Raw genomic sequence first — 11,935 nt, 5'->3', positions numbered from 1 at the left:
AGTGTGATGTGCTAGTCATTTGATTGATAGATATTGAAATCAGGTAGGGGATTCTGGTACTGTCATTGATTGAGGGATTTATGTCTGAGAGACGCTCTGTTCCTTTGGTTGCGGACTGTGGGAGTTGTTCTCGATTTGACGGTTGATCATATGTGTCATGGATGGGGTCATTGTGGGTCTTTGGAAGGTTAGTGACCTATTTTGGAATGACCGGAATCGTCTTTGAGGTCTGTGGGTAGGCCTTATATGAATGTATATTTTATACCAGATCAGATATGCTTATTCAACATAGCATTGCTTATGGATGAGTCTTCGGGCGCGGTGGATGGTATTCCTGCCTTAGTCTACTTTAGGTGCTACTCTTTTATGCCACATGGGTTGTGAGACTACTTGATTATTCGCACATGTGTTATGATCCCGTGTAGCTTGTGGTGTTATGTAAGCAATATGTCTCTCGAGATGCAGGTCATTTATTGCACATTAGTCGTGCTCGAGTTTTGTAGCGCATGGTGCTATCCGTCTCCCCAGGGATGTATTTATGCACTTGACGTGCTTGTGGTCAATATTCGGGCATTTCGTGAGTATGACATTATGGCTCGATGGGCATTTCCTTATTGATTATTATGTGTGGATCGGGTTGCACGCCACAACAGTGAGTTGTTGAGTACGGTTCCCTATACGTATTTTTGTGTGTCTTGTTTCTAATCTCTAAGAAAGGTTTATAGCATCTGTTTGGCCATTTTATTCGTTACGCGGGCTGGGTAGTTCTTTGCCAGAATTTATTTTTCCTTATGTGTCATATTTGAGTTGTAGCTTGTTGGTGCATTGATGGCGTCATATGAGATTTTAGTCAGTGTCTGAGGTAGCTTATCGCCTGAGCAACTTGTATGGGGTGAGGCAAGGTTATTTGACCTAAAATCAGTGTGATCGGATTTATGTAAGGTATATTAATAGAGAAAATGTCACTATTCAATTCAGAATGAGGTAATGGTTTTTGTCGAGCGGAGAAACTCCATGAGTTTTTTTTATCTGACGGGTGGTTATGAGTTCTAGAAGATCCCTTTCATCGTTGCAGTATTTGTGAGGGTTGGGACCAGGCTTATATGTGCTATGAGGTATACTATAGGCATCTGGTTCATGAATTTGTAGCTATTGTGGTCGGAGGAAGTTATTATGGGCATACGAATTATGCAGTGTATTGTGTGGTTTCAACATGGGTGCATAATCGTATTTGGTACAGCGAGTTGAGATTGATACGGTGTTCGTATGCTAGAATCAGGTCTTGTAGAGGATCCCAGGTGTTGGAATTTGGTTCTATGGTTTGAGGGCTAAGGTAGCAAGAAGTATCTTCAGTCTGGCTCGAGCTAATATGCTCACATGGGCGGTGGTTGCATGGGCAGGCGCGTGAGGTATTAAACAGTGATTTCAAGCATCTCTGGAATAATTCTTAGCACGTTCGAGGACACGAACATATGTTTAAGTGGGGGAGAATGTAACGACCCGACCGGTAATTTTGAGCTCTTGCACCTCATTCGACGGTTTTAGGCCTTGAGTAGCTTCACTTCATATTTTATGACTCGTACGTGTGGTCGGAATTAAATTTCGGGAAGTTCAGAGTTGATTCGGAAGAAAAATTCTCAATTCGAAAGCTTTAAGTTGGAAGAGTTGACCAAGGTTTGAATTTTTAGTAAACGACCTAGGAATCGGGATTTGAAGGTTCCAATATGTTCGTACGATGATTTCGGACTTGGGCGTATGTTTGGGTTGAGTATCGGGTGGTCTGGGAGCATTTCGACGCTTATTGTGGAAAATTAGCATTTTGAAAGTTTAAGGATTTCTTAAGTTTGATTTTGAAGTGGACTTTGGTGTTATCGATGTCCATTTGAGGTTACTAGCCTTGGAATAGGTTTGTATCGTGATTTGTGACTTGTGCATAAAGTTTGGCATCATTTCGGGATGTTTAAGTATGATTCGGATACGTTCGTCGAAGTTCCAATATTTGAAAGTTGAAAGAAAGATTTTGATCGTCGATTCATGATTTATATGTTATTTGTGGCATTTTGAGCCTTTGGATAAGTTTGGTTAAGGTATTGGGACTAGTTGGCGAGATTAAACGGGGTCATAGGGGGTCTCGGGTGAGTTCCAGGGTGGTTCCGGATAATTTCTCCATGTTTTGCTGCAGCTGTTGCTGGTTCTGGTGTTGTTCATCATGAACGTGTAGGTGTTATCGCGTTCGTGAAGTGGGATTTTTGTGCTTCATGTTCGCTACTAGGGGCACACGTTCGTGAAGGTTTGAGGAGCAAAGCAACGCATTCGCGATTGGGGCATCACGTTCTCGAAGGGGAACTGGTCATGGGAGATTTTATCCTTCGCGATCGTGGAAGGTACACCGCATTCACGAATGTTCGCCTGGTAAAGCATCGCATTCACGATATTTGACTCACGTTCGTGAAGAACAGTTTTGGAGCTGGAGCTGGTACTGTTTCGCGAACGCGAGGGACTTTCCGCGTTCGCGAATAAGGTCGGACTAGGCAGTGTTGTTTTAAAATTGGGGGTTTGGTTTATTTTCACTTCATTTCTTCCATGGGAGCCAATTTTAGAGCGATTTTGGAGTGCCATTTTTATCATCTATTATGGGGTAAGTGATTTCTACACATTGTGAGCTAAAAATATGAATTTAGGCTTGCAAATCTAAGAATTTAAGTGAAAAATGTGAGATTCTTGATAGGAGCCCTAGAATTTATAATTTCGAGTTTTGACCATGAAATTGAGCATGGAATTACGAAAAAATTATATATTTGAGTTCGTGGTGTTATGGGTAATGTTTATCTTTGAAAATATTCGGAATCCGAGCACGTGGACCCGAGGGTTGACTTTGTTGACTTTTCGAGCGGATTTGGGAATTGTTATAAATTGATTAATTACGAGTATTGGAGTATATTTTTATTGATTTTCATGATTGTTTGACTAGTTTCGGATCGATGGGTGTTGGTTGAGGTGCCAGAGAGGTATTGGAGCCGGTTATAGAACTTCGAAGTGAGGTAAGTCTTCTGTCTAACCTTGTGATGGGAAATTTACCCCGTAGGTGTTATACTTATTACATGTTACATTTAATGGGAGCTACACACGTATGAAGTGACGAGTGTCCGTACGTATGCTAGAGTTCCTGATTATGTTCGGGTAGACTTAGATTCACGTCATGCTTTAATTGTACTAATTGAGTTATTCTTGCCTGTTTAATTACTTTATTTCGCGTTATGACTTGAGACTAGACTCACGTAGAGTAATGGACTCGCTATTTTAGATATTGGACAAGCTACTTGACAAGTTGTGCAAAATTGTGCTTCCCTTACGAATTTCTTCCTCGTTGTGCGTACCCATCGAAATGTTTCCTTAAACTTCATAACTCACACGTATATCCGTGAGTGGGGTGAAAGACCCGTAAACGCTTCACACTCTTATGGGATCGGGTCATTCGTCTCGTCAGAATATTGTAACACACTCTTATGGGATCAGGCCGTTCGCCTCTGCAGGATATTGTAACACACTCTTATGGAATCGGGACGTTCGCCTCGGTATTTCTATAAACTACTCTTATGGGATCGGGCCACTCACCTCGGCAGAATCATGCGAAATACTAGATAAGAAGTCCGCGTACTCATGAATTTTCCAAACTTGAGAGGTCACCATTGATTTGGTGTTGACCATTACGAGATGTATCCAATATTTGAGGACTTTGTGTTCACGGTTCAGCTGAAGACCGTATTATTTTCCTATACATGTAATCATTGTTACCTAACATTTTTCATATTTGCCTACTTTATTATATTTGATTTGTTGGACCACTAGTAATGTTAATATCGACCCCTCGTCACTACCTATTTGGAGTTAGGGTAGATACTTACTGGGTACACGTTGATTTACGTACTCATGCTGCACTTCTGCACTAAATGTGCAGAATTTGACAGGATTATTTGGGGGTCACTTAGGCGCAGAGGCGCAGCTGCTAAGGGGACTCTATGGTGAGCTGTATTCCATGCCACGATTTGCAACACACAGAGTTTCCATCATAATTATTTACTTTATCATGTCTACTTTGTATTCCAGACAGATGATGTATTGTTATTGTATTTTCTAGTAAATACTCATGCACTTGTGATACCGCATTTTGGGAGTATTCTAGAATTTGCTTATGGTTCGCTTTATATTGACGCACTTTCACTTTATATTTTAATTAAATTGTACGTACCTACTATTTTTCTTGCATTGATCTCTTCATCTAATAAGATTCATGATTTTAAAAATAATAAAATAAATAATTAAACTGATACTTCACCGTTGGCTTGCCTAACAACGACGCTGGGTGCCATCACGACCTATAGTGAGTTTTGGGTCGTGACAAAAAAAATGAAAAGCCCTCACTTTATTGATGAGACATTTTGATCCCCTTTTCCTCTCATCCTCCCCTAGTTCTGGTTCAGGAAAGGGTCAACGTAAGGATCTTATTTCAAAACAATCTCTGGAGTCTTCCTTTATCCGAACGGGTCTTGCAAGAAAATAGGATTTCATATTGAGCTCCAAATATATGCTATTGGGATGGGATGGTTGGGGGTAGGGGTGTCAAAAGTTTGGTTCCGCTAGTAATTTAAAAAAAATTACATCATACTATTTTTTGGTTAATGTATTTTATATAACCAAAATTATACTTTTAAAAACCATCCCAATCATTTCGGTTTTTCTTTGATATCGGTAATTTTTATTTTTTAAATATCATATGAGAGGCGCTAGTAGAATGTAACAATATGTTGACTTGTATAGAACTTAGGCGAAACTCTATTACACATAGAACTTAGGTGAAACTCTCTTACAAATTTTTACTTTTGAAATAACTAGTCTCTATGTACGTGCCTCACACGTATAACAATAGGACGCACCTAATACTTAACATAAGATATGTGAATAAACTTGTTATCGGAAAAGAATTAATCTCATATAATTTATGATATTAAAAATGCTACTTCGGCTGGGTTTGACATTCACATAATGGACAAGGGTCGACAGAAAATTCGAAATTCCAACACCTTTAATATATATTCGTTTGTTTGTTGTCAACTATCAATCTAAAATTGAGTTTTTTTTTAATAATAAAGCAAATATGATAGTAGAAATCTTGTTCAGACTTTGCGAGTGTTTCATAATGGCAAGAGATATATTGAAAAACTCCTAAAGTCTTGGACAACTGTTATAAATATATGGTTGATTATGCACTTGAGGTAGATTAATAAAGTAGGATACTTTCATTAAGCTTATGAATTCTTGTGTTAATTAATTTGAGTCATTTAGCTGATAATTCACCATTGTTTAACTATATTATGTGGACTAAGTATGTGCAACTTCACTTTAAAGAATTCGATGTCTAGTTTACCTGAGTGTTCAAAATACTATATAGCCCTAATGAATTACGGTTTTATTCAACACGAAATTATCTCTTTGAAAAATAATTTAAGTTTAATGCCCATGAATTTTAATTTCTTCCACGTTATCTAGTTTTGATTGTGCGTTGCAAATGTGATCCTCTGGTCCTTCCTTTGATATGCAGTTATGTTAGTTTATAATTATTAATACAATTATCTTATTTATAAAAATAAAAATTTATTAATGTCCGAAACGTGAAAAAATGGCCTAAAATTAGATTTCTAAAAACATAAAACCAAACACAAAGTCGTTTGAGTACGTTGGATTGGAAATAAAATACCGTAAAAAAACATAAAAATTCTCTTGAATAACAGTCTGTTGTTAGTTTCGGATACCAAAAGAAAAATACTTTAAGAAAATAAAGTTAAGCTAACTTTTATTTTTCAAGTGGAGTTCAATACGAAAACTAACAGTTTTTCTTCAAATTTTAAACTAATTATTTTAATTTTAGTTAAAGCTATCAAAACGGGTCAGCCTAACCCAAGCCCGTGAGCTTTTAAATTTGGTGGGCTAGGACGGGCCGACTATGAATGGGCCTTAAAATGACCAATCCAACCCAGTCCTAAGAGGGCTGCGGGCTAGCGGGCCGGCCCTTCAATTTATTATTAGATAAAAGAATTTCTTTAAATCCTTAAATATTTTTTGGCATGGTCGCTTAATCATGTAAACAACTTCTGTTTGCTTTGAGCGAACAAAAGCTTGATATTTGATGAGGAATATCGTAATTGAAATGCAAATTCTCTGTATCTCTAGCTCTTCCTTCTTAAAGTTACATGAATATTTTCTTAATACTTTTCTTTCATTTTTCTCAGATTCAGGGATTGTTTCAGTAAGTTTATATGCTGAGATTTTTTAATTTAGGATTAACATCATTTGCTAATTTTATCATTATAGTTAATAAATTTTTAAAATTCCTGAAATTTGCTAGTGGTCAATTTTTTTGTGTATTTAAAATTAATTTTTATCTATACTGAAGAGCAATTTAAATATTAATAATATATTAAAGTAATCCAACCTGATCATTGGCCACTTAAAATAATATTTTTTTTTGAAAAAAGATTATTATTGGTCACCTAAAACTTTTCGAGTTCGTTATTAATTACGTAAAAAACACTAATTTTGTTATATTACATGGCAAAAATTGTTTAACCAAGTAATTTTACTTTGTTTTGTAACTAAAAGGTAATTTTATTTTGCTCATTGTAACTGAAAAGTCACTCTATGCTTTCAAGAAATATTTTCAATTATTTTTACTATATATATATGATATTTTTCTTTTCAACCCAACCATTTAAACAATTAAAAGCAACCATTAAAATTATTTTTACGATCCGCTCCATGACACCAACAAGAATTTCACCCCTCCCCCTCCCCCCAAACTAGAATTTCAAACTTCTAAAATTAAAGTACTATGGTATTGTTGGTGAAGAAGAACAATGCAGCATAAATAAACTAAAAAAAAAGAAGCTATTTTCACAATAAAATAAAAAAATGAGGACAATATATAAAGACCACTCCTTATGGGGACCGGTGCAATTTTGTGCTAACTAATAGAATAGCTTTGGGCCCATTTACTTTTGAACCCAAATAGCAAAAGGGAGACAGCCCATAATATTCGGCCCATGTGACTACCGAGCCCTCAGTCTTTTCACCTTCTAAGCTTTCTACTGCTCACATTCAGCAAAAAAGCGTTCAGTGTAGCGATGCTACGAACCAGCGGGACCATCGCCGGCGTTAACTCCGGTCTCCGACGATTTCTTCACATCACGGCCCGACCTTCGCCTCTAGATAGCGTGGTTAATCAGCCGACGGCTACATCACCGTCGTTGGTTTTGCCTGAAAATGATAATAAGAACAACAGTAACAGTAACATAGGATATATGTTTCCAAATTCACCTGTCATTGGTGGGTCCATGGAGCTTATGGCTGTTCCTAAAAAGAAGGTTCGATTTTTTTCCTTTTACATTTGGCACCAAGATGAATTTCTTATAATAATAAAAAATCTGAATTTAACTCGGCCAATGTGAGTTTCGTGAAGTGTTTCCCTATGAGATATTGTGGTATTTTGTTTTGTGGCTCTGAAATCCTTGCATATCATGCTCGTTTGGCAGATTAGGTTCACTATGTACTCATTCTATCCATTGTTTCACGTGTATTTGTCATTGACCGGTCATTTTGGTTCCGTAGACGATCATAGCTGGGGAGATTAGTACCTTTTTTTTTTTTTTTTTTAATTACGGTTTCTTTGCATTTTATATAATATCGGACTGAGATGCTCTTAAATAGAGCGACATGAATAGTAAGGATTCCCAACCCCAACTTGCTTGTGATCAAGGCATAGTTGTGGTTGTTGTGTTTGTCTGCACTTCGAAGTTAATATAGTATAGTTGGCACTGGGCTATTGTGTAACTACAAGATTTCTCTAGAGGGGGATCTCACCTAATTTTAAATCTATTTGGCATTTTGCGTATAACATCGATCACTACTGATCTGATGAAGTGTTTTAAAAGGCGTGGGTGTAAGGCGAGACGTTTTACATATGCCTCAGCGAGGCGTAAGCCCCGTCCCATAGGTATTTAATTTTTAATATTTTATAAAATAATATAATTACAGTAAATATTTATAAACAGGTAATATTGCATAAAAAATTGAAGAAAACTATAAATATGTGAAATATATATATATATATATATATATATATATATATATATAGAGAGAGAGAGAGAGAGAGAGAGAGGGAGAGGGAGAGAGAGATGTGCTTCATCCCCACAAAAAACTAGTCAAAACAATCTCTTATACGCTACTTAGAAGCTCAAGTAACTAGAGTCGAAAAGAATAAAGTTTTCTACATGGAGGACAAAAAGGATGACTAACATTCAATTTGAACTTTAAACTTGCTGCTATGAAGGAGAATGGAGTTCTCTTTGTATTTGTAAAAAAAATTGAATATTCGTTGCTTTTTGGAGATATTAGCAGACTAGCGGACAAGATAGAGAATTGGGAAAGACCATGAATTAGGGTTTCAATCAATAAAAAAGGTATTGACTTTTAAATTTAATACATTTCAGTTCCTTTTTAAAACTTTTGACTAATTACCAAGTTGAATTTTGAAAATTTGGGTATTATATGAAGGACTTATTCAACAATTTTTTTTTAATTTGAAAAAATCTCTGGGGCTTACGCCTCACTAAAAAATCTCGCCTCAAACGCCCGGGCGTACGTCCCGAATTGCTGGGCGTACGCCTCTTGAGACTTTCGCCCCACACCATCGCCCCGGGGCGTTTTTGGTGCGCCTCGCCCCAGGGCTCGCCCCGAAAATGCCTTTTAAAACACTGGTTAATATTCTCAACTTTGACAAAATGGTTCATTATTCATAGATAATATCCTCAACTTACTAATATTTGTTTTTAACTATAAATAGTACCAATTAACATGGTATTGCATAAGAAATTAATAAAAAATATTATAGCATCACTTAGTTAATCAAATATAATTACTACGCCAAGAAATGTTCTCAAGTTCGCTGCCACTTCGGACTGCTGTAAACATATTCGGCTGACTTTATGTGATGAGTAGTAGCAAGGCTGATACAGTTCAACGCTTTCGAGGATATTAATGTCATCGGAAACTCCTCTCTCTTCTTGCTGGTGCATGTCTCATGTCCATTTTTTCTCTTCTTTCTTATTTTTCCTTGAGGATCAATGATAGACCGGGATCTGAAACCTTGTTCCAGAAATGCCATTGTTTTATTACTACACTAACCCTTTGTGATGCTCTTATATTTGGTTGCGCATATTAACTTGGCAGACTTGTTTAGATTTCCCTAGTCCGTTACATGGGTGCATAACATGAATACATGCTCTGAAGTTGTGTGTGTGGGGGATTGTTTGGATGTGGGATGGTGCTCTCTGGGAGGTAATGAGTTGCAGAATTATTGTAGCTTTTGTTTAATTAGCTTTTGTTTTTTCTTTTTATACTCCTGTAGTTCTTGAATTATTGTACTGATAAATGAATGTAAGCATTTAATGTGAGAACTTAAACCAAGGCAGTATTGTCTGATTGAAATATTAACTTTTTGGAGACGTTCAGTTATCTCCTATTTGGTTCTTCGGTTTAAACTAAACACGTTTTCAGTCCCAGTTGTCAATTGCAGGTCAGAAACATCTATGATTAGGTCCAGTGTTTTAAAAGTCGTTTTTGTGGCGAGCTCCGAGACGAGGCGCACCAAAAATGCTCCGAGGTGATGGTGTGGGGCGAAAGTCTCAAGAGGTGTACGCCAAGCAATTCGGGGCGTATGCTCGGGCGTTTGAGGCGCCTTTTTGTAGTGAGGCGTAAGCCCAGAGACTTTTTCAAATTAAAATAAAATTTGTAGAATAAGTCCTTCATATAATGCTCAAATTCTCAAAAGTCAACTTGTAATTACTCAAAAGTTTTAAAAAAGAACTGAAATGTATTGAATTTAATAGTCAAGACCTTTTTTATTGATTGAAACCCTAATTCATGGTTTTTCCCAATTCTTTATCTTGTCCGCTAGTTTGCTAATATCTCCCAAAAGTAACGAATATTCATTTTTTTTTTTACAAATACAAAGAGAACTCTATTCTCCTTCATAGCAACAAGTTCAAAGTTCAAATTGCAGGTTAGTCATTCTTTTTGTTCCTCCTTGTAGAATACTTTATTCTTTTCGACTCATGTTACTTGTGCTTGTAAGTAGCGTATAATAGATTATTTTGATTAGTTTTTTTATGGGGATGAAGCACATCTATATATATATTTTTTACATATTTATAGTTTTATTCAATTTTTATGCAATTTTACGTGTTTATAAATATTTACTGTAATTATATTATTTTATAAATATTATAAATTAAATACACATGGGGCTTACGCCTCGCTGAGGCATATGTAAAACGCCTCACCTTGCGTCCAAGTCTTTTAAAACACTGAATAGGGCCTATTATTGCTTATGATTGCCAAAGTTGATTTGATTTTAGTTGAATCACTTCAGGTTAAAATTTCGCTTCAAATTAAGGGAGTGGTGGGGAGGGGGATGGCACTGTTGCCTTATTACCAAAGTGCCATGTGTTGGAGTGCATTTTTTTTTTCTTTTCGAGTGCAGTGGTTTAACTGTGTTTTGAAGCAGATGACGGTTAAAAAAAATTAAAAACATACTGTACAGAATTCATCGATAACTATGAACAGAAAGCATACTATTAGTCATGCACTCCGTAATCCTAACTCAAAAGTAATGAGTAGGTCTTTCCTTCATAAAGTTGTTTGGTTGCTTTTCTAAATAGATAAATTTAAATTTTATGTGGTCTGAGGTGATATCTTGCTGAATTTAACATACAAAATATTATTAGTATGATCACTTTATGTGTTTTTAATAATTTTCTATCATTGCATCCTTGTTTTGCAATTGTACAAATTCCACTGGAGCTGGTATTTCAAAGGGACTGTGTGATCTTTGCAGCTCGCCTTTGAGTTTATAGTGATTATGATGCTTATCTTAGTCAGTAGTAATTTATAGGCAACCGTGATGCTTATCTATGTTTTACACTTAGGAAGGCAATGGCATAAAATCTGATGTTTCCTTCTATTATCTATCAGTTTTGTTTGAAATATTTTTGACAGAAAATGTAGGATATCAGCGTGTACTCCCAATTCTCTCTGCTTTTATGTACTCCAGTTTTCTTTTCCTTGTTTCAAGTACCACACTTATGCATAATATAACACTGTTGATGCAAACAACTTGCAGGGCTTGTGGTCGAGTCAAATTGCCACATTTCTTTTGTTGCAGTGGGATTAAGCAGAACCATGATGAAGAGAACAACTCTACCGGTTGATCAAATTTAAGGAAGCATCCAACATATCAAAATTCTTTTCTTTCTGGTAGAATCTTCTGTTAGAAACTCTAGGAAGGTCATATCATACCGCATTCTGTAACAATAGTATAATCATTGCAGCATATACTCAACTGCATGTTAAGTAGCACTATATCAGTTGCTCTATTTCTAATCTTCCTTTGAATTAGTGGCAAATAATAAATCTAGCCACTTGCCGAAAAGCAAGAGTTGGAGACTACAGAGGACGGCAGGGATGGTCATGCCCCATTAGTTGTGGCAAAATAAATTTTTATCCATCCATATTATCCACTAAAAATGGGTTGGATAATAAACTCTTAAAAAACGTGTCAAATATGGATAAGAGCTATATTATCCGTTTATAAAATGGATAACCAATGGTTAACTAATGAATTTTACTTTCACATTTGGACAAGAGGGGTTGCTCTGATGGTAAGCAACCTCCACTTCCAACCAAGAGGTTGTGAGTTCGAGTCACCCCAAGAGCAAGGTGGGGAGTTCTTGGAGGGAAGGATGCCGAGTTTCTGTTGGAAACGATCTCTCTACCTCACGGTGTAGGGGTAAGCTTTGCGTACACACTACTCTCCCCTAAAGAC

At 36.5% G+C, this 11,935-nt stretch overlaps 1 protein-coding gene across 2 annotated transcripts; it reads left to right on the top strand.

Annotated features, from left to right (window-relative positions):
- Positions 1-6,900: 6,900 nt before the first annotated feature.
- LOC107788202 (uncharacterized) lies at positions 6,901-11,542 on the top strand. 2 transcript variants are annotated; one of them, XM_016609877.2, is made up of 3 exons: positions 6,978-7,418; positions 10,067-10,114; positions 11,234-11,542. In XM_016609877.2, the coding sequence occupies exons 1-3, from the start codon at positions 7,179-7,181 to the stop codon at positions 11,282-11,284; spliced, it is 339 nt and encodes a 112-aa protein (XP_016465363.1). In that variant the 5' UTR covers positions 6,978-7,178; the 3' UTR covers positions 11,285-11,542. The 2 variants fall into 2 exon arrangements, 1 of the variants encoding a protein (XP_016465363.1); XR_012697416.1 differs by lacking the exon at positions 10,067-10,114 and having other exon boundaries at positions 6,901-7,418.
- Positions 11,543-11,935: the final 393 nt, after the last annotated feature.

Source organism: Nicotiana tabacum, chromosome 12 (assembly GCF_000715075.1).
Source record: "Nicotiana tabacum cultivar K326 chromosome 12, ASM71507v2, whole genome shotgun sequence".
NCBI lineage: Eukaryota > Viridiplantae > Streptophyta > Magnoliopsida > Solanales > Solanaceae > Nicotiana > Nicotiana tabacum.
The sequence above is the reverse complement of the archived record's forward strand: the minus strand, read 5'-3'. Positions and strand labels throughout refer to the sequence as shown.